At 36.1% G+C, this 27,899-nt stretch overlaps 1 protein-coding gene across 1 annotated transcript; it reads right to left on the bottom strand.

Annotated features, from left to right (window-relative positions):
• Positions 1 to 192: 192 nt before the first annotated feature.
• On the bottom strand, positions 193 to 27,899 carry ARHGAP5 (Rho GTPase activating protein 5). Its single transcript, XM_026051841.1, has 6 exons — positions 24,005 to 27,899; positions 15,947 to 16,094; positions 8,411 to 8,488; positions 6,804 to 6,935; positions 5,305 to 5,410; positions 193 to 2,300 (listed from the first exon to the last, which is right to left on the bottom strand). The coding sequence occupies exons 1-6, from the start codon at positions 27,725 to 27,727 to the stop codon at positions 1,970 to 1,972; spliced, it is 4,518 nt and encodes a 1,505-aa protein (XP_025907626.1). The 5' UTR covers positions 27,728 to 27,899; the 3' UTR covers positions 193 to 1,969.

The raw sequence follows: 27,899 nt of genomic DNA, 5'->3' as shown, positions 1-27,899 counted from the left end.
ATAAAGGCTATATAGACAGCAGATGAGAAGTAGAACAAGTTAGGGATACTACAATTTACAGGACAGACTTTATTGTACTATCGATTCCTGTGTGCTCTGCAATAGGAATAAGGGTGGCTTCTCTTTTTTTTTTTTTTTTTTTTGTTTTGTGTTTTCTTAGAAAAGATAATTACTTGCAAGAATATAACACAATATCAAGAATTTATAATATACACGTACTTTAAACAGCAGCCAGCTTTATGTTATCGTAGTAATCTAAAATGATAATCCAAGACATAATTAGAAGTACAATACCTAGGACACTAAGTGGGAAAGGCAATTTTTATTTTAGGAAAATGGAGCAAATCAAACTGTTAAGAGCCTTAATTCTCAAAATCATCTATTTACTATAATACATACAAGACGATCTTAAATCTTGTTATAAGTGAAGATTACAACAGTGACCATCAGAAAGCTTTTGTTTTTTATACTACACAAAACATTCTAGCAGCTGTATGAGTCAAAACTTTTTCCTTTGCAGACCTAAAAAGGTAAATTTTGAGCATGAAAGAAAAAAAAAAAAGAAGCTGCTATGAGAATTCTCACAAATAGTCTTTATCTATGGTCGCCCCTTTGCTACAGTTTGTAACCTTCTATCTTTTTTTAAACACTAACAAAATATTTAACCAAAAGATTTGTTTAAATTAAGCAGCATTGTTTTACAGCAAAATTGGTACCAATGTAAAAGGAAAATAAAAGAAAAAAGATATCATTAAAAAATGGTGCAAAACCAAAATCAGTCATTTGAATTTTTAGTACAACATACCACAGGAAAAAAATATGAATACAAGTTTATGTGATTTTATATATATACACACTCCAAAGAGGTTAATTGTCAGTACCCAAAGTATTTATTGCTATGTATTAGCAATGCATTTTTTGATATCTTTAAAGGGTCACATAAAAATAGATTTAAAGAATAGATTAATTGAAGTCCTAGATTAAAACGTCGTTTGGTTTAGAGAATTTTACTACAACAAAGTTCATGTTTATGTATGAAAAGTTATATAACCTTATATGAAAATGCCATGAACTATTTTCTAAACACTAAATGTATTCCCAAGTGGGAAAAATTAAAATATCTAAAATATATTAGATTAAGTTTACAAGACCATCAATGATCTTTTAAACATGCAGCTGTTTACAGAATTAACAGTTTTACAAAATGTTTAGTTCAGTAATGGAACATAAAAGAAATAAGTAGGCAACATCAAAATTTTTGTACAATATTTGAAACTCACTTTTACAACAAGCATGTCCTTGGTATTGTGCTGTAAGAAATAAGAAGCAAGTTTACCCACCCTTAACAAACTCTCCACAGGCTTACTTACAGGTAAAGATGGAAGGTAGGGGATTGTAAAGTTCTCAACAGTGCATTTTCCATTCGTCCATAAGTCATCCTAAGCATATCGTCACATAAGTAACCAGGAGATTACAAAATAAACTATAGCTGGGCTTTCGTCATTTACACAGAACGCTTGAATGTGAATAAAATTGCCAAAAATAGCATGTTAAATAACAAAAACAGCCATAAAGCAGGCTGTAAGCATTGAATGTTTCATAAATGTATTTTTTAAATCATTAAATTTCTATAGAAAAATTTTATTCACAATATATTGTGACAAACTGTCACAGGAATGATATAGTGATTGCAATAAGGTATCATGCAGCAGCAGCTTTGTACTTTATAGCTATTTTTGCTTTTAAAAATTAAACCTCTCCAGTCATGCTTATCACATTTTTTTTTTTTTAAATCATCTGCAGCGTGTACAAATGAGGAACACAGTACGGGATATAACAAAAAACATGTCCGATCAGTTGCATGTGATTTTTTTTTTTCCATAAATATGAAATACATTACTGTATCCTGAAACATGCATGTCTATAAGCTTTTCCTTACTGTCCAATGCCAGGCTGCCTGCAATCATATTTATATGATACCGAGAGGGTCTGCTGGTAACTGGGGCTGGATCAGCTGGGGCTGCAGCGGGGGCGGCAGCTGCAGAGGCACCATGGGCTCCACCATCTGCACGGGGTTGGAAGGCGGGGGCTGAGGCGCCGCTGTGGCAGGAGCTTCTACCACCTCCCCGTTGTAGAAGAAAAACTGACACTGCTGAATGAAGGTCTCTATCACTGACTGGTGGATCTTGGTGGTGGATAAAAACGCTCTGTTTTCAAAATCAGGTCTCATCAAAGTAGGCCAGAAACAAATTGATAAGTTATCAGCGGTCATAAAGTTGGTTTTATATTGCTGGCTAACCCTGGAACATGAACAACAAGCATTTAGTTAATTAAAAACGGTAGATGGCAAACAACCAGAGAATTTAACATGGTTCCCTTACTTCCTGACTGTAAGATTATTTTTAAGGCTTAAGGATTTTTGTTCCCTGCCTCCCACTATCCATTGAAACAGTAGCCCTTGTTTTCTGAAAGCAATTATTCAAAAGGAAATCTAGAGACCAAAAWTATTTTCAGATTTGACAGCTAACAAATGAAAGTCTAATTACATTTCGAATCCAAAGAAAAGTTTAAAGATTTTCCGCCCTTTTTTTTTTTTTTTTGAAATGACAATATTAAATACACTTCAAATTCCTCAAGCCAGCTACAGGACTTCACATTTTACTAACTCAAGCCCAGTAAAATGTCCAGAAGAAAAATGAACGAAACTGCTTCTTCCTACAGGACAGCTAGATATTAACTGACATTTATGGCACTCAAGGGAAAGAGAGATTGTGTTTTATCACATTAAAAATAAGTACTAAACCAAAATATCAGTTAAAAGACATCTCTGCAGATTTTTATTTTTGTATTGGCTAGTAATGGAATTTGGCCCAGCTTCCATACCAGTGGAAATTCCACTTAGATCAAGGCACAGAAGTTGAGGCAGACGCCCTTTCCCGAGACATTTTGAGAAAAGTCCCAGAATTTATAGGCCTGATGCTATGGGTGCTTTCCTATTAAGTGAAGCATGGGGATTCTTCTCAGGCTGAGGACATATTTGAACTTGATTTCCCAAAAAGACAAAATACAAGTCTTTGAAATTCTGTACTTCTTATGTGCTTTTCTCCTTCAGTTGCTAAGGTCTGAAATGATGATAATAATAAGACCTTAAAATAATCAAATTCACTCCTGACATGAGAAATACTTGTGATCTAGATATAAYAACTTTCTAATAACAGCTACAGTTACCTTTCTATATAGTGAACTTCTAATAAAATTCGCTGCTTCTACTTGCATTTCTGTAAATGTTCAGATATAGTATTACTACATAAGATAAATAATTTTTATTTTTCTTTGATTTATGACACAGGYCTCCAATCATGTTTGCTGTCAGTGTTTCCTATTTTTTGCAGGTGTTGAGGCAGGTTCCTCGCATATCATCTAAATTCATTAGTACAGTACTACCATAATAAAACATGATTTAAAAAGCAATTCTTCTCTTTGGTGTCCTAAAGTTATCTACAATCTTCACAATCTCTATTTTTTTTTTTAAATGATACTCCAGAAAAGATTCAGAATTTAGTTTTCCAAAACCATTTTTTCAAATTAGTATCACAGTTTTATCTAGCAGTGAACATTAGAAATTATACACTAAGAAAACTAAGAGGCAAAGATTCCCAGCTAAGATACTCAGTTAGAATTACGTCAGTCCTATGTTATAATAGACAAGACATAACTAACTGAAAGCTGCAGTTTTCCTGCAAAAAGAGGGCAGGAAAAAAGAAAAAAGAAAAAAAGAAGAAAACACTTTAGCAAGTTGTCAGTTGTAATTTCAATTTTGATGACCAGCAAGAGCAGACTGCAAGGACTTCAGCTGGCTATATTCCACAGATTCAAAAGCTGTGAAAGTCATAATAAGCACTAGAATTACTACTGTAAGAAAATATTTTCATTAATTAACAAAGCATTTGTAGCACCAACTATAAAGGACAGACTTACATTTTAACAAGCACATTATTTATTCCAAATACTGCAAGCATAGACAAATACTCTCAAATCTGTTTTGAATAAATTGGGTCCAAAGGATAATTGGACACTATTCCTCAAGGAGAGTAACATTCACATTGTTTGTCTGAAATAATTATGCTTTATTTCGATTAAGATATCCCATCCCCAAAATATATAATGTTGCTCAATAATTTCAAAGCTTTTTTCTTCCTCTATCCAATTTTCTATTTAAATTTCTATTTTCCATTTAAATACCCTAAACTATAAAAACAGTAGCCAGAAAAAAAAAATCACAATTTAAATATCATGGTATATATAACAGCAAGTATGACATTTGATACCTAATGTCATGTATGGTATGTCATGTTATATGCACAAAATTGTCCAAAAGGAATAGATAAACCGCTAGCTACTTCTTAAATTGTGGGCTGCTGGACAACAGTGCTTTTCCTAAATAAGTTTAGATTTTGTTTTAGCGCTGGTGATGCTAATTCTACCTGATATTGATAGGTATACCTATTTTTATATATAGGTATATCTATATATTGATAGACTTTGCCTGAGTGGAGCTCAGTCAAGTAAGAATGAGTAAATTGGTCTGTTATTGTCTTTTTGTGACCAAATATGACTATAACCTGTGCACATAAAAGGCCAGGTAATGAAATGGTATACATCTTCTAGTATGAACTTACAGTAAAATTAGGCACCATCTTTGAAGAATGAACTATTAGATTTCCATGAGATATACACAGTTTTGAAGGCACACAGAAGACATTRACTCCAAGCAATATATATATTATATATATATATATATTTTTTTTTTTCAATTAGCATTTCTTAATAGTTCTCAGAAATAAAAGGTAAGAAAAAAAACAGAACTTTCCTTATTTTAGGCATTTGGCACAGTTTTTGCTGCTATATTCATATACTGACTTAAGCTGGTCCTACTTTGATTGAGGGAGACAGAACGGAATGACCTCCAGAGGAGAATTCAAACCCATACTTATCTGTGACTTTAACACCTCCCTCCTCAAAGAAATTTGCAAATGTGGTGTGTGTTTATCCTTTCAATACTTTTATAGCAGAGACTCTTTGCTGCAGTGGGGATACTAGCTATTTACACATAGAAAAGAATAGGCAGTATTCTCTCGAGACAGCCTTCCAATCAGCATTCTTAACTACTAGTTTCAGCTTCTATACTAACAAGTGAACAATGCAAAATGCAACTCAGCTTTGATGGTCCACTAATTGTTACTAATACAGATCTTTGTTTGCAACTGATAATAATAAAAACTTAAAAGAAAAATAATACTAAACCTGTTTAGATGTGTTATTATGTATTTGAAGACATCATAGTTCACAGGAGGGAATTTCTTCACAATTTCCTTCAACTCATGCAGTCGTTCTGTTTTATCCAGGATCTCTACAGATATAAGTGACATTTTATCATACATTTATGAAGTCTGAGTAAAGTGTTGCTAGTATTTTCCAGTATAAAAGGTAATCACAGAGAAATACAAAAGGAACTATAATATTCCTACCTACGTATTATTGCAAAGATTAAATTCTCCATCATAATGAGCTCCTAATATATGCAAATATTTTTCTGTATTTAAATGAATTATCTGTCCTTAACAGCAGAAAGTCATTTTACTAATTCACTGCTGCTTTGTAGAATGATAAACCACAATGTGACAGGATCATCTCCTCCTGTTGGATTGTCCTCTGCTTGCAAAACACCGCAACTTGAATAAATCTTACAGGATATTTYAGAGTGAGGTTCTATACAGAATTTAGGGAAGGAAGGAACTTTCATGAACTTGACTATCCTAGGCCTGTCAATTAGTCAAATATATGAATAAGCCTGATGCCGCTATCATAAACACATTTTTTAAAGAAGAAAGATTTTCACAGACTCGCAGAATCACAGAATATTCAAGGTTGGAAGGGACCTCTAGAGATCATCTAGTCCAATCTTCCTGCTCAAGCAGGCACACCTAGAGCATGTGGCACAGGGTGACTCACAAGATAGTGTTTGTTTGAAAGAGTAATTAAGACATATAATGGACTATGGAATAAAATAAGTTAAATCTAGCTACTTGTGACAAGTTGATACTATTTTATAACTTGAAATGAAACAACTGAGTTCACGTAACTGTTGGTCTGTCAATAAGAACAAAATTCCAGGACCTACAAGTTGAGCAGTAGAGAAAACAGGACTTGCCTGCAAACTAACTGCAGGCATATGTGTAAGGATTGCATGAATCYGTATTATCCTAACAAATATCCACATATGGAGGAACATTATAGCTCACCCACTCACTCAGAATTCTCCCCCATAAATTCCTATTGTATATAAATAGACTTGGACCTACTATACCACTTGTGGGGGGGAAAAGAGAGAAAAAAGAACACGGAAAAAGAAAACAAAAAACACTGAGGAACTAAGCATTCTGCAGTCTGCACTTCCATTCCATGATGATTTGTATTATAGAAGGAATACGAGCTCATTAACATCTAAAACACAGTTCTAAAAGCCTTCATCATATGCAGAGCAATATACATAGTGGAACAAAACAGAATCCTCCAATTAAATTGTCTGGAAGGATGGGAAATAAAAATCCTACAATTTAGACAATCAGGTTATTTTTGCCATATAGTTGTTAGTTTTAAGCATATCAATAAAATGCACATGCCTAAGCAATTAAAAAAAATCAATTTCAATGCAGCTGGTTATTTCAACTTGCAACGAATTTAAAAAATATAGTAAGTGCAGTCAATACACGTAGACAAAGACAAAATGATTTATTACTTACTTGATGTTTCTAACAACTCTTGATGCAAAGAGTAAGGAACCAATGGGTCTGGCAGATCCGCAAAAAAAGCCTTAAGAGCCCCAGCCACAGCATTTACTGTCACTTCCATAGATTCTAGACTGATACTATGATCTGTAAGACAAAATTTAACAGCAGTATAAGCAAAACCTAGAAGCTATAATTCCTCACAGTATTTTAATGAAAATAAGAATTTGCTAAAAAAGCAAAAATGAAACTGTTTCTAAACTTAAACAGCACATGAAAAAATGCAGCAGTGGGTTAACTGACATCTTTGATCCATATGTAATCAAGTAAGAGAAAATCTGACAGGAAAAAAAACAAACAAAAAAAAAAAAAAAAGCAAAACACATAGAAAAAAAAAACAACCCACAAACACAGAATACATGATACACACTCAGTACAGGATTGGGGGAAAAAAGTATGTTTATCTGGAAATAAGAGTTGCTTAACTCTCCATGGGGCCCTTAACTGGCCTCTGATTGGTTTTGTTCAACAATAAGTTTTAAATCCTGTTTTCCCCATTAAAAAAAAAACTCACGCAAAGCACAGCAATTTTAATAATTGATGTCATCTTGTTCGTGTGGCCATATTTGAAGCCTTTTAAGCACAGACAACAAAACATGCCAAAAATTACACATGGCCATAACAACTTATTGCTAAATTCTCAAATACCAGACGTTCTATGTTTTGTAACTAGCTTTTTAAAACTTAAAATCTAGAGTGCTACGTATTTTTTTAATCTAAAAGAATTGGAAACATCTCAGACTGCAGATCGTCCAAAATGTCCCAACTCAATTGTTTTAAAGGTGATTTTTTTGAGAATAGTATTATTTATAACAATCTGAAACTGAAGAACATCCTGTAGCGAGGTGATTGAAGAATATCCAGCATTTCAAATTAAAACAGACCTAGAACAGCATGAACAGGGTAGGAGAATAAAAATAATAACACCACCACCACCMCCCACACATTTGGCCTATCAAACAGTAAAAAATTTTAAATAGAAAAATCAAGAATATAAGCTAAATGAGAAAACATGAGGCAAAAATAACGCAGATCCTGTACCTCAAGGCATCAAAACAAATAGCGTAATATGCAAATCATATTCCAATATATTCTAGCATTATGATACAGGCTGTATTAGAAATTCATTATCACAATTTAACTGTTAATCCAGATAATTTCACTAACATAAATATCAAGTTTTTTTGTTGTTGTTTTCAACAAAAGGAAACTAAATGCCTAGGACTGATGAACTATTAACTAAGATACAACAGATCTGTTAAGTAGGTAAGAAATGCTGAGCAAGATTAAACTGGTTCATCTATTGATAAGTCCCCCATAAAAGGAAAACCACAAACAACAGAAACAAAGGATGGGGAAGAATTTTTGCAGCCAGTTAGGGCTGGTTTTATACACGACATCCCTGGTTATAAAATGGGCTACACTAATACGGAGTACAGGGCATTAGACGTTCAGTGCTATAAAAGTCAGTCAGAGACACAACTCATTTATATTGCACTACCTGATAAAAATTTATGGAGAATTAAAATTCTGTTTTGGCTTTAAATAATAAAATATATTACCTTGATCAAACTGCTTCTGAATATTGTCTTGATCTGTTTTATTTCCACTAACACGGTACAGGCCTTCAGTACATAATCCTTAGCGGGTAGGAAGGAAAAAAAAAAAAAAATCATGTAAAAGAGCTAATTCTTATTGAGCACAACACAATTATTAGCTAGCCACAATTAGTAGTTCAGAACCTTAAGGTAGGAATATAAACATAAATGCCTAAAAAAGAAACATGTTAGCCATTTAAAGAGACACTGAACTGCAAAAACATACAGTAACAGTGGCCTAGTGAGTGCACTGTTCTGTGAGAACAGGAACCTCTGCCAGACTATGACACCATGGTCACTCTCATGTACACACAGTAATTACAGTGCTAGGAACCCAAACTCTTTCCAAGCAAAAAAACTCTAGCAATAAATTCACATACATTGATACATTAAAAATCCTACATGAGCGATAGTATTTAGAGATTAATGGGATGCTCAATTCACACGCTCAGAAAGCCACCCAAAACTGTTTTACTACTGCTTCTTGTAGTTATGTAATCCTAGAATACAGAAACGTTCTTTTTTAAATATCAAAACCACTAAGCACTATAAAAAAGTACCTAGTCTGAGACTCACCCAGAACTAGGAAGCTCTCATCTGAAGTTGAATAGCTCTATAATTTACATTAACCAATTATTAAACAAGCTCTCAACCTTTTCATGAAGTGTTATTCTTAATCTTGTATTTCATGGCATGTTCACTTTGACAAAAGAATAAAACACTTCAATTAATATGACACGACAAACAGCAATTCGCTCGTTCTGTATCTGTCAAAGAAAAGGTAGGTGCATTCTTTATCTCATTAAGAAATGGATGACAGATCTGAAGATACTTTAATTTCATTCTTCCCCAGCACAGTCACTGTTCAGTTGCTTTAGGTCTGGAGGGAGGGAGAGGATGAAGAGGGGCAGCATAATCAGAAGTACTCTGTGAAATACACTGACATCTTGAGCTTATCTTCATTGTTTAGAAATTATTTACATAATTCCCATGATGTTCCCTTTGAAGAGATAACTTAATTAGCAATACAGCTCAAGTGCACAACATGTGTTCATGAATATTTATTTCAAAACATTTATTTACAGTTTTCAGGGATTCTCACACACTAATCCATTAATGTGTGTGCTCCTCCTCTGTCCATCACATAGCCAGTTCTCCATTAGGAAAAAACAATTCATGTCTTTTTCCCACCCACTTGAATTTGGGCAGAGTTTCCCGTGTTGACTAACTCCAGAGTCGCAAAACAGAAACGGGACCATAAATACTGAAACTCAAGCTTATCCCAGCCTCAAGCGGATCACTGGATCACTCAGGTTGGAAGAGTCCTTGGAGGGACATCCTCCCCAGGCTGAACAAGTCCAGTTCCCAATACCTCTCCTCCCAGTCACGAGCTCAAGCTCCCTGACTGTTGGTGGCCGAGAGGCTCCCTGAGCCTGTCACCAACTTCGTTAAACTAGGGCACACACAAAATAAACCCAAAATACCACAAACAAAAAATGCACACGTGTAATTTTAACCCAAATAAGCAGAAGCCTAGGAAAGTTACAACCAGTAACAGCAGCTGTTGGATAAACCCACTCATAAACCACGCTCGAAACTAAAATGGTGACATGTAAAACATCACAAAAGAGTCACTACACAACTATAAAGGTGCCATAAAAGTTAACAGTAACACTTAAAATACTTTAGAATAAAAGGAATTACATTCATTATTTTCACATGGTTTTAAAACATAAAACTCAATCATACCAATCACATTGGGCAAAAACATTATTTAAAAATATATTTTATAATATATTTTATTAATATTTCATAACATCATTTTGTTAAACACTAAATTAGCCCCCAGAAAGTTACACTCCCATGTCAAACAAACCTGACTACTTTTGAGACTGAGTAGCTATTCAGCTTTCATGTAACATTAAAGAAATCTGGCCCGTAACACCACCCTAATTTTCTTAAAAAGCAAAACAGGGCTTTAGTTTTGTGGGTAACAGTGTTTCTCTCTGCTTATCACAGGATCACAGAACAGTTGAGGTTGGAAGAGACATGTAGAGATCATGTAGTCCAAGCCCCCTGCTCCTGCAGGGACACCCAGAGCACAGGGTGGCAACGAGGCAGGTTTGAAGACCTCCAGAGAAGGAGAATCCACAGCCTCCTTGGGCAGCCTGTTCCAGGGCTCTGGCACCCTCACAGGAAAGCAGTTATTCCTCATGTGGAGATGGACCTTTCTGTGTTTCAACTTACTCCCACTGCCCCATGTCCTATCACTGGCCACTACAAGAAGAGTTTGTCCATTTCCTCCCTACATTCTCCCCTCAGGGACTTGCATAGATTGATCAGATCGGATCTCCTCGCTGTCCAGGCTTCTCCAGGCTAAACAGGTCCAGCTCACTTAGTCTTTCCTCATACAATAGGCCCTTAATCATCTTTGTTGCTCCCTGCTGGACCCTCTCTAGAAGCTCCAYATCTCTTGAGTTATGTTAGGGAACACATTTCCACAAATCTAGCTTGCAAATCAACAATGTAGTTGAAAAGTTTACATCAACTGCTTTAAGAAAATGACCTTGTATTCTGTTCTCAAGAATAGAACAACAAAATACACCAAAATAACTGTATCACTAAAATTCTCTTTTGGAAGACCATAACTGAAAATAACTAGTGTCAAAGAATTAAGAGTAAGCAGTTATAATAATTCTCAGGTTACMCTCTTCTTAAATCTGAATGTAACACAGGTAAAAGTATACAAACATCAGCAGGTTTTATACAATACTGTGTCATCAATTATATATAAAAAACTGTACGTTCTGCAAAAAAAATTACAAATAAGATCACAGGATCTTTACTAAAAGGTAGTTTTTCTGCAAACACTATATATAAATATTTAGTGAAAAGATTGATGGTTCATCACTAGTAAGTTACCTGAGAATTCCAAATTTATTTTATCTTGATCAATGAACCTAAAAGAGCGAGCCCTAACAACTAAGCAACTCATTTTGCTAAATTGCAAGGAAGTCAAACACGTAAACTGGATAAATGAAGCATAATCCTACAACCATGGGCCACATGTCAATAGCCAAATAAACATGTTTACGATATTTARCCAAGCCTTTCTCATTCCTTACCCAAAAGCAACAGAATTGTTAAATTTAAGGTAATAATTGCATAGTGTTGCATAATTTCTTTTAATCAATATGTTCCAACATAAGAAAYAGTATGTGCTGTTCCTGCTCTGTATTAGTAGCATCAGAACGGTAYATTTTACTGCTGAAATGGCGACTCTAAATTTACTGCTTATTTGGTTTGGATCTGCTTAAGCATTAACCATTTCCATCCCTCAAATTTCCTACTTCCACTACCATCTAAGAAAGAATCCTAGGGGATGCAAGCAGTAGGTCATCTCTGAAAAACATAAATTATTTCATTTAAGAACATCAAGTCAGAATAAAACTTATTCCTTGAAAATACCAACCTAAACAGAAACTTWGAAGATCTCTGTGCATTCTGCACAGAATTAACATACTCCTTCAATAGGAAAAGGTTTATGGTGAAATCTTGAAGGATACTTTCCTATCTTATCTTCCCATCTTGGCATCCAAAGCAGAGAAAACCATGTTCTACATTATTTTTAACTTCAGTCACAACCCAAAAGATACAAAGCACTGATTTATATAATTGCATGAGACATACATATAGCATTTTAAAAAATAACATACCTCCTCAGTTTGAAACTAACCATACATACAAAAATGCTCCTTTTCTTTTCACATTCTTTTTGATAAGCAGAAAAAATTCTAGGAGTGAAAATAATTTTGAAATAATGCCAAAACTTAACCATTATATAACAAAACTAGCACTTGTGAGAGCCAAGGCACACAAAACATCAGCAACTACATACCAAACGACCACAGGATAGCAGTTTTTGGGTTTTTTTAAATTTGTAGACAATTTCAGGAATAATACTTWAAAAAAAGCCTTTAGAAGTATTACAAGTCACATTTTCTGAACTCTGTAAGATTAGAAACAAGTTGATATCAAATACCACAAGTTTACTGCTAGGGTATACTAGATATTGCTTAGGTATAAGCAAAATACAGGAAATGTACTATGCTTTGGAATCCGTTTTAAACAAGACTTTCAAAGACTTTTTGCTTTTCAAATGTGAAACTTAAGCCTTTGCTTAAGTTCTATAAAGACACAAGCACCTCTTGAAGATCTAACAAATTACAGCCAATAAATGGTTTAAGGACTACTTATCAAGAACGGTAATTTCATGACTCATACTCTTAGAATTTACAATTTCCGCATATGATGAAAAAATTAAGGCAATCAAATCAAATGCTAACTTTATCTCCTGAGACTCTGATCTAGTCCAATCAGAGATTTGAAAACACTTTCCAATTCCAAAGCCTTGAACATGGCTGAGAAACTGGCAAGAGATGGGGAGAGGAGGGGAAGAGAAGGGGGGGAAGGGGGGGAGGGGGGGGGGGGGGGGAGGAAATAAGCACCCTATGGTCTTCATGGCTCTGAAGAGCAAGAAAAGTACTTTAAAAAAACAAACAAAAACACTAAACAGTTAAGTCCTTTGCAAAGAATAGAATGATAACAGAAATATACTGATAGATCATTCAAGCAGAATTGGAACAGCCTGCAGTTCTTGATTAAAGAGTTTTAAAAAGTGATTACTAAAAGCATTTGCACAAATGTCTGGGGAGTGAAAGCACCAACCTTGAAAGAAAGATAGTTTTGTGCATGCTCAAAAAGACCAAAGCAGTAGATTATACAGAAGGAAGATGTTATTCTGATGGCTCAGGTCCCAAAGCATAGGACACCCAGCAAAGTTTTGGTGGGCTGGAAGCAGTTCAMGCTGACAGCAGGCTGACTTGCCACGGGACAGCTCAAATACAGAAGGACTCTCCAGGGCCAAGGGTCAAGTTGCCGATACAGGAAGTTTACGGCAGAGGAAACGGTCTCCTGGACTCTAGTCCAAATCCTGGCTTGCCTTTTCAGGCCAAACACACCCAAGCCAGACATGTGGATTTTATTATCACAGCCAGTCGCAAAGTTGATGCTGTCAATCTATTTCAGGACAAGCTACGAAACACTCCCTTTGAACCCTCTCCTCTCTCCAAGTCAGAGAAATTTTATTGCACAAGAGCTTCAATACGTGACTTCAGTCTCAAAAGAAATCTAGAGAACATTATTACCGCTTCAATATAAAAATAAGTCATTATCAAAAATAAATCATAACAACAGCTCTTACAGCTAAGTAAAAGATTTGGAAAGACCAAAAGTCACCAGCACAGACTACCATGTAGGAGAATAGAAGAAGACAAAAAAAAAAAAGAGCAATAAGCTTCGAAAAGAGAGGTTTCATTCCATCTTTACCAAGTGAGTAAGAGAAACAGCAGGACGACTCTTCCCACAGCCACCCAAAACTCACACAGAATGCACAGTATTTGTACAGCTTGTTAGACGTTCTCCTACTTTCAGTACCTGCAGAGCAACATTCCATGATGAGCTAACACACAAGCAGTCAGCTAAAAGGCAAAGCAGGATGTCCCGAGTCAGCACTTTGAGAAGACCCTGGCATTTTGAAAAAGCCAGCAACTTGACTAAACATACCTCAAAGATAGGTCATTAGAGGAGAATAAAAGTGTTAAATCTTCTGTCCAATTGAATTATTTGACAAACTTCAGGAGGGAGAGTAGAGAGGGAAAAAAAAAAAATAATCATGTTCCCACGCTACTGTAGTTCTCCCTTTCCCACAAGCTGGTGAAACAAGTCCTTTGTGATCAAATACTGCACTTTTTAGAGACAACAATGCATTTAAGCAATCTTCTTTAGATCTGAATTTACTTTTTTGTTGTTTGATAACATTCTCAATTAAACCTTCTCAAGGTCAGGTTATTAGTACTTGATTCTACTGATTCTACAGACTCCTTCGATCCACTACAACATTACACATTAGCCAGAACTGAGACAGTGATGCACCCTTTTCCTCTTCTACCCTCTACAGGCATCAGYAAAGCCTAGGTATTTCTGCAGTGATCTATACCATTATATTACTCCTTTTCCACTTTTCCCCGGGTCAGGTGAGGAAAAGGAAAACAAAAGGGAGAGGAGAAAAAATAAAAATAAATAAATAAACCCCCACAATTCTTACCTTCAGGCAAGGAATCAGTACTTATATTTATAGATTGCAAGAGGTTTTACTCCACCCCCCTCTTTTTATTGTAATAATATAATACACAAGTCTCCAGAAAGAGCTGTTAGGCACACCACCTGTAGTACCTCTGTAATCACTGCTCTTCAAGATAGTAGTAAAACCAAATTTCAAGCAAGGAAAATCCTTCAGTTTTACTCCTGATAAAACACCATTGCCTTACAACCAATGCTATAACAGAACTAAGAGAACACTTGAAAAAAGGCACTTCATTTTATGCTCAGCAATATCAAGTAGCATGTATCCACGAAAAGAGAACGCCCTGCTCTTTTTTCAGCACCAAATATTAATTTCCACTCCCTTGCCTGCTTCAAAACTAGCAAACACACACCTTCAGAGCGAGCAAGACCTAGGCACTCAGCGAATACCACCACGCAGGTCACACCCAACCCTCAAAACAACTCCCCACTGACAAATGTAGCCTTTGCTGTCAGATTAGCAAAATGAGACTGTACTCGCCTCACGACCATACAGTAAAATCGACTGAAAGCAACAGAGAAGTCAAACACATGACCACAGAGAAGGAAGAGGGATGAGAGGCATCCTGAGAAAATGCACCTTAATATGAAAACAAACCCATTCATATTTTACTTGCAGTGGACAAAAAAAATTTTAATAAAGTAAGCACCACAAACCACATTGTATTACAACAACACCCCTCACATTCAGTCTAGGAGCACATTTCATAAAGCTCTTGACAGCTATCAAACACTCAAAAGATGTTGCACTGGAATTTACACAAACTGCTTGACATTTTTCACACAGAAATCACTGCATGTGCAATAAACAATGATCACAGAAGACATTTTTCTGCCTTTGCTAGGCTTTAAAATGCAAGGCTAACTTTACAAACAGAAACAAAAAAGAAAGCCTGCCGCCTGACTAAACTGTTTGAAAGGTCTGTTTTCTAAAATTTGATAAAGTGAATTCAGAGTTTTTATTAAATATACTGGAAACAGTGAGAAATGCAAAATCAGAACAGTACTGGGTTAAAATTCAGCTGAGATTAGAAAGCCAAGTCAGTTCTCAAAATTATATTACATAAGAGTTAAATCCCAATGTTCAACTGTTGAAAGGCAAATCAAATTTTTTTATACATGAAGAGAAAAGGCAATCACAAAGTCATATTAAATATACAATTTACAGAATTATTCTCTTTTCAAATAGTCTTTTTCCGTAATAACTTTAGCATTCCAGAAGTGCTTTAAAATGCAAAATGAGAGGCATTACTTGCTATGTAATTGCAAAATCATTCCTCTAAAACACTCTCTTACCTGTATCTTCAATGAATTGCACACATTTTTCAACAAAGAGAGGTATGGGTTTCTCRGCTGTAACCAGATCTTGTAGGGGCATCCCAAAGTAATTGCTTTCCCAGTTCCTACGAATTGGAGGATTTAACGGCTTTGTTTTCTTTTTCTGCTACAAGAAAATAAAGTTACTTAAGTAACAATTACATAACACACAAGCAATATTGTAATTAACTTGTTAAACACCATTCAGTAAAATCAAACAATCACCCATCTGTTGGGCATCCAAGTTGGCAAACTAAGTAAAATCAGACGTACTTTTACAACAGTATACACTAAGTATAAAGAATTCAAATCATTTCTAATAGATTTGGTCATTTTGCATCAGATAAGGAACAGGATGACCCCATGTAGCAGAGACAAGGCCAAAACAGGAGCAAAAACAAAAACATCCCACTTGCTTAGAGAATTGCTGTGACTCCCTACATTATCATTCAGCAATATCCACAAAGAAAATCCTCATTAGGCAAAACTGTAACCTTTTTCTAAAAATTTCTGTAGAGATAAGACTGTTACTGAAGGTTCTGAACRGAATTCTCTATTAAGAGTACTAGATAATCTATATATTGCAGCCATTCTAGAAACATGCTGATAGGGAACACATAGGAAATGATCTGAAAGCAAGTGTTGCATATACTTCTGTTTAGCATGATTGCTTTGTTACAGGCCTAAAGTTTYAGCAAGGAGGAGGTTTTACTAAAAATGCTTAGTAGATTTGACAGACAAGTTTTATTTATTTATTTGYGACTTTTCACAGTTAAACTCCATTTTACATAATTACAGGAATTACATTTCATCAGACTGCACGTTTCATYTTTGAAAGCTGATGAAAATATTCAGAGATGGCAGTATAAAACCATCAACCAATTGGCTGCACAGCAGCCGAACGTGAAAACTAAAYAAACACTGCAATGAAATCTAGCACTTAATTTTCAGGTTTATACACAGTAAAACAATACGCTAAAAGCATTATACTTTAATGTTGAATAGAAGAAGATTTTAGTGGTAGCTAAATCAAGACAATGAACAAAGCAAAACACAACTTGAAATGACTGTCTTCCAAGGTGTTTGATGCACATTCCCATCRTTTGGGAATAAACAGAACATCACAGACACTCAGATGACAGATCTGAAACCCAGCAGATGTAAAAAGATTATACCATCCTCTCTGAATAAAATATTAGAATATCATATATTAAACAAATGTTCTTGCTGCAAGTAGAAAGCACTAGGGTCTTTCAGAATTTACAACAATTATAACAATAATATTACACACATTTACATAGAGTACTTCAATAYAGCATGAAACATCACCTATTTCCATAAAGGATATTTTTCTAATGCCTGTCCTACATTTAGAAGAATAGATTTAAGGCCCCGAGATATCAAATGTCACATAAGGCATCCACAAAAAAATGAAGTTCTGGGGTATATGTCTATCTGAAACTGTCAATTTGATCTACGATCTAGAATGCRAAAACTTGTCTAAAGAACAAAAAGAGAAAGCCATAATTCACATAAAACTAGAGAGCAGGAAAAAGAGATGATCCTTGGAGGGCGATTCTATAAACATAAAATCAGACCTTTGCTAGATAGACATAAAGCTACAATAACAAATGTATTTACTATTTGCCATATGTACTGATGTTCCCTCTTTTGTGCAGTATGTATTCAACTCTCCCTCAATGCTTCCTTTTTCTCTTGTACATGAGGGTGGGTAAACTCTCCTATGATATATAAATCCAACGGTTGCTTTGAATCATGCAATCTGAACTTCACAAAATATACTGTTACAAATTGACAATACAATTTTGAAGAACGAAAAGATTAAGTATTTTAAATATACCGTTTCAAATAGGAAAGTCTCAAATTGGGAAATGGTATGTCTAGACTTCATAAGTGAATAGCTAGCTCTGAACACAAAGACAGGCTACTGTGCCAAAGACCTGCTTTTTGTCAAATTGTTCAACTGGCTTCAGAAAGAAGTCCAGCTCTTATTTCTACCCAAAATAAACTTTAGTGAAAGCTAACTTTCAGTCCCTCTCCTGTGCCCTGGGAAAAGAGCAGTCAGCCATTCTATTCCATCAATCATAGCACAGGAGTTTTGAATCAGCTTGTCAAGATAACAAAAAGCTTAAACTTTATCAGTGCAAAAGTAACTTTTAAAACTTCTTTGATGAAACAATGTTAAAAGAAAAAACACTGTTCAACATTAAATTATTAGTCAAGGAGAACCTGAAAAAGTTATTTCAAATATTCTAAATTCTGGTGTAGAGATTATGACTTTGTTAATGGTATTTTTAGTTCAACAGTCAGTTCAGCTGAATACACCCACTCCGCACATGACACTAATACGGAATATATAGGGAGCACTAATTTGGGCACAGTCAAAGATAGTTTTACAAGCTCCTCCTAAATCATAACAGCGAAGTGCTAATAGTCATCAAGCTCGGCAACAAGAACCGGCACAAAGATTTTGTTAGCTAATCCTAGCGTAAAGTTCAAGTATGACAACTATGCCACTGCTTCACTATGTTAATGAAAACGTAAGCCCAACACCAAAAAGCTAAAGCCCTTGGTTTTCATTTAAATTTCACCCAACGACTGAGGGTGGGAGCCCTTGAAATCATCTAGTCCAGTCCTGCTGGATCCCAAGCAGGGTCACTGCCCAAGACCACGTTCCGCTTCTCACTATCTCCAAGGATGGAAATTCCACAACATCTCTGGGCAACCTGTTCAACGACCCTCACAGTAAAAACACATTTCCTCRTGCTGAGACAGAACCTCYTGTGTTTCCATCTGTGCCTACCACTTCTCTCATCCTGTCACTGGGCACYACTGGCGAGCCCAGAACTGGACACACGCCACTCCAGGTGTGGCCTCATCTGGGCTCGATAAAAATTGATTTCCTATAATTGGCRGAAAACTTGCTTTAGTGCAGCCAACACTTTTCACCATGGGCTGCACCACTTGCTGAGCAGCACTCTTCCAGGCAGACACTAGTCTGAGGCTTCAGCTAGCTGTCAGACTTGAGTACAACACACTTAACCGCACTTTCAGAATCAGCTTAGAAAACTAACAAAGCCTCCAAACTGCTGACCAATCTTCACGGCAGCAGAGCCCCTTACTCAAGCTAGTTCTTTCCATTTAAAAGGGATGCTCCTCCTTTTTGCTCTCATGTGCTTCCCAGTCCAACTCCTGTCCTCATTTGCCTATCCAAGGGAAGTTCAGCCACTCCTCTTCTACCTCCCACACATTTCATTCCTACTTTTAACATAAGGGAAATTTTCTGCCTGATTTTATTTGTGTTCAGTCATCCCTACAGTCAATGAGGGAACATTTAGAGTTCCTGCTTTTCACTGTAATTTTTAAATTACACACACCCAATAAGATAACTACAAACATTAAACTTTCAAGGAAAAACTGATGAAAACTTAGAAGTATTTTAACTTTTCTTATACTGTTCCAAGAAAAAAATCTAACACTAGAATACATAGTGAAAATATCAAGAGTAATTTGCTAAATCAATCATTGATTTTATTTACACAAAAACACTTGAACGYAAAAATACAAGTTGATCCTCCATCTGTCACATTCTTTTTTAAGCCTTATTTAAAAAGAGACAAACATACATAGTAGGTATGTTCCTGACACTATTTCAGTAGTAGTTTCAACATAGTTTTCACATACTTTGAATTTATAATGAGAGCTAACAAGTTTAAACACGGTAAAATAGATGTTGAACCTGTACTGCTCATATCACGTGTTTTAAAACACGTCCAAGTAAGAGACATTAAGAAGTCATCCGAGTGCTAYTGTTTTTTCTTTCCCTGTACTGAAATTTAAGTTTTATGATGAATTAAAGATCATTTTAGATGATCATTTTAAAATCACCCTAATATAAAGAAAAAAGGTCATTCAGAACTTCGTGTTCCAGTTTTCTTCATTCTTTCAAAAAAAAAAAAAAGACTAGATTACAAGGCAAATTGAAGTGTTCTTTTTTTCTTTAAAATTAATTTGTCAATACAGCTGGGCAGTTGAACAGCTTTTTCCAAGCGCAAAAGAAACAGAAGAAATAAAAGACAACTTGACCTTGGTGAATAAAACTATACTCAAAGAACACACAAAAAACAGGTTTTTGTTCCCTCAGATTTACAGACATTTTTAAACGGTCTGTCAAAAACTCTCACCAATTTCTTCCTGATCAGATAATATTATAATACTCATTGCAGAATGTGTGTCATCGAAATTTGTTTTCAGGAGAACACTGAATAATTTCTTCTATACAAAAAAATGAGAGATATCCATACTAATTCAATTCCTACTTTTATAGATGTAGAACAAATTATTTTTTCCTACAAACTTTAAAAAGTAGTATTTATAAATATTATTCGCAATGGAGGGAAAATAAAGCATGCACATTTAACATGAAGTTGTATGTTCTCCTTTGCAAAAATGTTTTCAATACATGTGCTGTTCTGTATATGCTGGGGAGGAAAAACCCAGAGGTGTTCACAGAAACTAAAACAAGCACATTACATGGCAGGGCAGGGGGAGGACAGAGATTTAAGAAAACCACCCCACACACATGGGGGCGGGGAAAAAAGTATATACCTACAAACCTAAATCGGGCAAATGGCCTATTTCAAAAGACATTCACAAATATTACTCCAAATTGGACAGGTAAACTTTTTGTCCTCAATTCTATAATAAAATATAATAAAAAATATATATAATAAAATTTTATAATAAAATAAATATAACATATATACACTCACTTCACATACAAATGTGTATATATGTAGTTTCTACCAAACTTGTTTACATGTGAGAGAACACAGGGAGCACCATGAACAAGCTAAGAAGCAGTTGAGAACYGCACACCGTGTATTTGTGGTATCAGTGCATAAGCAGTAGCAGCTTAGGTATATGAAAAATTACCTCCTGTCACAGATGTAAGGTTTCCACAGTAAGATCCTTATCCCTTAGGAATGTTCAATACTCTTTTACCCCTTGAAATTTCCTGCATTTCTTTTCTGTTGCTCCGGACCTCAAAACTCAATAAATTAAACTCAAGGTTACTTGTTGTGTGCCTTCCAAGGCTGCTGCTTCTGAAAAGACTGACATGGACAAGCACACAAGAATATTCCAGAGCTCTTCAGAATTTACTTTTTTAAATGAACTTCATTATCCTTATGACTGCAATTCCTATTTGCACTTTTCAAAAAAAAGGACAAGGAGATGAACGAGCAAAGGTATCTCTCTCAAATGGAAAATTTTAATTAGACACGGTGAAAGAGTAGATGMAGAGTGGCACATGATCATTGTATTCTTCATTTAGTGAACGACATGTTTATATRGGGGATCATTCACGCTGGAAAAGGTATTTCATCTTCACAGTTCTTTAAAGAATAACGGCACAAAGAACTAGGTGCTCTTCCATATGAGAAAATCTACCAGAGACATTTCCACAGAAGGAAAGGGAAGTCATCAGGCAAAAACCTTTGCAAATATTGGCACACAACATGCACTTGAAAGCTTTCAAGTACCTCAAGTACAGTGAGGTACTACACACCCAGCCAGCTAGGAAGTCTTATGAATGAAGCCAGCCTGACTCTTTCTTTTTCACCTCCTCTCCCTCCATATAGTTCTCTACCAGGGTAAGTCTCCACATGCAAGCAGTACATTCAAGGCCAGAGAACAATTTTTTTCAGAATAAAGACGGCCATAACATAAAATAGCACAAAGATGTTCTCTGACAAGTTAGATTATGCTAGAGTGATTTACCACTTTCTCCTTTGAAAACATTTTTTTTTTCTTGAGACAAAGAAAATACCATGATCAGATTGTGTTACTAGGGTACATTTTAGAGAAGCATGCGATAGCAACATATAGGAAATTACTATGACAAGTGGTGACAGAAACAGGACAACATTCAACAATATGAAGGGCAAATTCAGGACTAATGGAAAACAATCACACACTCATAGACCACCAGAAATCTGCRCAGTGCTACATGGCAGGATGCCCTCATTTGAAAAGTACCAAGAACAAGGATGGACCAACGACAATAACTGCAATACGAAGGAGGAACATGCAATTACACAGTTGCATCAGGGAGCTACTTCTAGTACAGAACAAGAAACATCAAAGCTTATGAGATACATTGTTATGATCTTATCTGCAATACACCATTTCAGACATGTTCATCGACAAATCTCACTTTACTGAGATTACAAAAGTCTCCTCGGTCTTCTAAAACATTCTAAAAGAAATAACAAACACCCTTATTCCACTTGCTTTCATGTTACAAGACAGTAAAAAAGGAAAAAAAAAATCAGCATAAAAAAAATTGGAAACTGCAAGCAGTTGCACAACAATGGAAAAGAAAGAAAAGTTTGTGAGGAGTTTTAGGAAGTACTGAGGAGTATCCCTTTCATATCAATTATTTCCACAAAAACTGAACAGCCCAAGAACAGTTTGTGCAGCTCTACCTATTAATACTCTTAAAAATCAATTAGAAATGGGATGTGAGCAAACAAATGCTTATGGGGTTAGGAGCAACAACAATGGCCTCGTAATTCAGGCCAAAGCACACTTATTCTGCTGGCTTCCATTTTAAATTCTCCAATGTCTTTTTGTAGTTAGCAATGTTTTGGATTTTGCCAGTGGTGTTGTATGCCTGCCATGCTTGGTTATTGTTTGTTTTTTTTTTTTATTCTCCCCACAAAAACATTTTTATTTTTGTTTCTGAATAGCAAAAATCAGAACAATTCTGAGTATTTATTTCTGCCTTTAATAATGTCTCAAATATTCACACTAGGTTGCCAAAATTGTTCGGTACAAGTATGTTTGATAAAGGACCAGCTGAACTAGTGCTATTAATCTTGCAACTGCAACATGACCTGCTAGTTTTTTTTATTCCTACCCTTCCAGATACACGCCACTCTTCCATCCTCCTCCTTTATTTTCTGCCTTAGTCCAACTGCCTCTTCATCCATCTCCTGCCTCCCAGCATCATTCCCAGTGCCCATCTCATTAGACCCCTTATTTTATAAATTAGAAGACTGGGGTCTGAAATCACTGAGAGAACGAGGTAGGGGAGATCAGCAAGACAGCTGCTTTTCTTTGAAGCTAACATCTTAAAACGTTTTCCTCTATGAGGAAAACAAATACCACTCAAGAACCTTTTGACATGTTTAAACTTTAAAGCAACTGTTACAAATTGGAAAACCGTAATTCAAAAATAAAAATTTAAATGTAAAATTTACATAGGCTAATTCAATTTCCAAATGAAGACCACTTTACATACTAAAAACTGAAGTTTGAAAACACTAAGCCATGTATAAACTGCTCTATAAAGAGCTTTCTGCAATACACTCAAGTATGATGCAAGTCAATGCAACACACACAAGATTATCTATTAAAAGCACCAAGCATTCAAGTGTTTTAGCTATTAAGTTGAATTTGCTTTCTCCATTATTACAATAATTTTTATTCTGCCACTAAAAGTCATATTTTCTCGGAATAACTTTAAAGTATAAGCTATAAACCACAACTTAGATTTTTAAATAAATCTATACCGAAGCAGTAGCTAGCAAGGTGAAAAAAAATAGTTAACACTTGGAAGTCTTAACCACTACAAAGTTTTAACAGTCTGAAATCACCAACTAGCTCTCAACAGGTCCAGCCAGCAGCAGCGGGTGGGGGCATTGATAAAACTACACAGGGAAGATGCATTTCAGAAGGTTTACGCAACTTAAACAATAGCAGCCAAATTGGGAACTCTGCATCAAGACTGTAAAAGAATGAGAGATATTATTTTTCTATTACTATCTACAAATACAGCTTACGTTTAGGCAAAAAAAAAAAAAGGAAAAAATCACTACAGCAATATTTAAGATAAAATAAGGTGCAGTTCTTACATATTTTGATTCTTCCCCTCTCACTAGGGGTGCCCCAGAAGTTGGTAAAAAGTGTAACATGTCTCACCWAACCACATCTTGTCAAAAATTGACTTACCTTCTTTTCTTCTTTTGCTTTTTGAGGTTTCTTCTTTACTTTTTTATCATCCAATTCTTGATCTGAAGTAACAGCAGGGTTATCTATGCCACCCTTCCATGTTTCGACAGGCGAAAGAAGAGGGTCCTCCTCACTTCCACGATGTCTTCCTTTTCTTTTATTTTTRGAAGTGGTAAAAGCCTCATCATCACTTGCATCTGAATGTGTTCTCCTATAGTAGGACTTTGCTTTGCTGAACAGTGTCTTTGACTTATATTTGTATTTTGAAGGCCGCCTTTCTCCATGGCTTCTAGAGAGTCTATCGGGATATCCATTTTCTTCATCACCTTGAGCATTTAGAACAATCGAGTTTCGAACTTTTATAATACGATTCTGACTATCATCTGGAACGGCGTAGATATCATCTGCAAAGCCTTTATGCTTGAAAATAGTGTCAATGGGTTCAGCGTAATTATCAGAYGGCTCTATATCTTCTGGCGGTGCTGTGGGCACCCGAGAAGGCTGTTTCCTAGGATTTTTACCAATGCCTGCCTCAATTGTTTTCAGAAGATTGGGGTCCAGTTTTTTCACATTTGTTTTTGGAACAAGTGGTTTCGGTTTTATCGGGGGAGGCACTTTATGGTTGCGTTCATGGTCGTGACAATTGAGGGGTGTACTGTGAATAGGATACTCATTTCCTTCCAGGTCGAGTCGGTACTTTGAACGGTCACTAGGTGTTGGAAGCAATCGCACTTCATCGCCAATTGGACTGTAAGGTGGTGGCCCTTCCGTATCATCCTCTGAATCTGGATAGTTGTAGTCAAGGGAACTTCCTCTGGGCGATCTTGGAAAAACATCTTCGCTTGTATGGGTCGATTCCCTCGTGCTGTCTGACATATAAGAATTTTCAATCATGTTCTTCTTCTCTAACACATCACTGAAGAACAACGTGAAAACCTCGGTCTGACGATGATACTGAGATAACGAATATAAAGCTGTAAACTTAGCAGTTATCTCGGTYGCTATGTGTTCTCCTTCAGTCATGAGCTCCTTGATTGCTTCATTCTCAAAAAAGTCTGCCTGGCTATCAGTAACAGCCACTAACTGGACTGGAATTGTATCCTGAACCTCGGAAAGAAATGCTCGAAGCATTCCCATTGATGCCTTCCGTTTGGCAGAATAAACTAGTATATATCCATGGACAAGTTCGTCTTTCCTGACACCAATCGAGGAATGGTAGGACAAAATAGTTATTTGTATTCGCCGCCTCTTTTCTCCTATAATTTTATCAAGCATCAAAGAATTACTCTGGCCTGCTTGAGCAGCACTACAGGAGTGAGAATCAAGGAAAGGTGAAAGGATGAGATCCACGCTGAATGGATCACCACACATGGCACACATCACAATCCTCAAGTCAGCTTCTGACAAATCCTTAATGGTAGGAACTGGACTTACAACATCAAAATTATGTTTAACTGCTTCGAGGACTCCCCTCAGAGCTTGTTTAATTTGGGCCTCGTTAAACTTGCGTGGATATGTACCAGCAGGCACATCTACAAAAGGACACTGTAATTTGTTGGCCAGTTGTTGACCCTGGTGTCTCAGAATAGGCAGATTCTTGCTAATGCTGTCCCTCTGATTAGCCAAGATTAGCGTAAAGGAAAGATTAGCCATATACTTGTCTCGCCTTATCTGAGATGCTTCAGTCCTTATTTTTCCAATGCACTCTCCAATAAAATTTAGTGACTCTATTGAGTTAAACACACAGAAACAACCATGTGGTTTGAAGGTAGAGGTCCACAGCTGAGTCAACAGGTATGGGGATTTTGCATCAACTGGCCTAAGATCTAGTTCATATATTTTTCCATCTAAGGCATACTCATCATCAGTGGACTGTGTGCGAATTTCATTTGCCAATTCCTGCGCAAGGCCATCTTTGCCCAAAATGAAAAGATTAACTTTATCAATATTGGCACTATCATGGTATAAATTTGAGCGGCCGTGGTCCAGTTGCAGCAGACTGTTGGCAAGTAACTGCTCTACTTTAATGTCCATGCAGTTTTGGCCACTGAGACAAGTCTCTTTAGTTGGGTGATAAACAAATCCTATGTGCTTAAGCAGAAGAGATTCTCTATCAGGTGCAAGTTTCTGTAAAGCTTGGTATCTAGGCTCTTCACTCAGAACCGCATGAATCTCACTCATTTTATCTGAGCTAGGCGTTGCATTAAGATCCAAGTCATAGAACAGCTCTGAATGTTCAAAAAGCATTTCCTGAAACTCCTCTTTGGCTTTTTCCACAATCTCCCTCTGATGCCTACTATACACTTCCTTACTATCTCCATCAGTGATGTATTTGAATGCTTCATCCTCCATTACAAAACATATAACTTCTTCCCATGGCTGTCCAGGTGAAATGAACTGGATTTTCTCTAGAGTTTTTTTGAACTTCTCCTTCATTTCAACTCTCCTTTTTTCAGATATAAGATGCTGTACATGGTTTTGATAAACTTTTTCWGCTTCTAGGGTAGTAAGAAGATCAAATGGAATCCTTCTGTCGTTCACTTTATCTATATGGTCAGTTTCATCCCAGGGTGTTTTTTCAAGCACCACAAAACATGACTGGAAGTCAGGCCTCTTCTCTATTAACTTCAAGGCTTCTGACCAGTTCAAGTGTTCAATCTCATCGAGATTTGACAGAAGAGTGTTAAGAGCTCTCGGCAACGCGTTAATGTATTCCTCTCTTCTTTTTCTAATATGTTCCTGCTTAAGTTGCTCTATGTGTTTGGAGAATGTATTTTTGGCCTTTTTTGTTCCTTCTAAGTTTATGTACTCCTCATAATCAGGATGATTTTTCAGTTTATTACTAACAGTTTTCCAAGTTGCATGATAGTCTCTCACAGTTTGGACAAGCTTTTCAAATTTATCTGTTGCAGTTACAACTAGTTGTCTTTGAGTTTTATAGGCATCCAGATAGGGTATTATTTTAGGTTTACCACGAGTTTTATCCATCATTTGTACCAGTGCAGTAAAACATGTTTCAACATTGACATTGAATCTTGCAGATGTTTCTACTACCACAAGGTTCTTTTTATTCGARGCAAATGCCTGAACTTCTCGCAGATAATGATCCACACATTCATCACACTTCGTTGCTGCTATTATGATGGGCTTTTTCGATTTTGATAGTTGGATATAGAGATTATTAACAAATTTAAGCTGATCATCAAACTTTCTATTGCATCCTTGGCTGACATCAATGCACAATAAAAAGCCATCTATGCTTAATTTCCCTTCAGGCATTTGTTTTTGCTCAAAGTCTTGCTCCAAGCCCAGCTGATCTGTGCAAATGTACATTAGTTTTTCTGCCGACTGCAATTTGGAGGCAGCTGCACGTTTTATATACGGCTGTAAATTCGTACTCCGATGAGGCAAGAAAGTCTGATCATCAATGAACTCAGTCTGTTCGATGACATGAATTCTGCATTCTATTCCGTCCTCACCACTTTGCGTTACGTCACCCCAGTACAAAAAGTGATCATTGTTAACAACTCTTCCTCCAAAGTCAATTGTGCTAAGCACAGAGGTATGCTCGGGGTAATATTCATCTGCTTTTGACCGAACAAATCTATTGCACAAACACGACTTGCCAACTCCACAGTTACCTTTATCCTTTTCAGTTCCAGATAGTCCAACAACACTAATAGCATAAGATGGGGGACGTGGCTCTTTGTTTTTTGCCATCATAACTTTCCTCTCATCCTTCTGCTATCATCAAGGTAACTGTACGAGGTTTTCATTATGGAAGAGTTCCTACAAATTAAAGTTGTATATCCAGAGCTCCAGAAACAGCTGTCAGTTTTTCTTGCTTCTGCTCATCATGGAAACAACCTCAAATATTCAGGAGGGAGGAAGTCAT

Source organism: Nothoprocta perdicaria, unplaced genomic scaffold, assembly GCF_003342845.1.
Source record: "Nothoprocta perdicaria isolate Ctin4 unplaced genomic scaffold, notPer1 scaffold_8, whole genome shotgun sequence".
NCBI lineage: Eukaryota > Metazoa > Chordata > Aves > Tinamiformes > Tinamidae > Nothoprocta > Nothoprocta perdicaria.
Note: the sequence above shows the minus strand (reverse complement) of the source record. Positions and strands in the feature narration are given on the sequence as shown.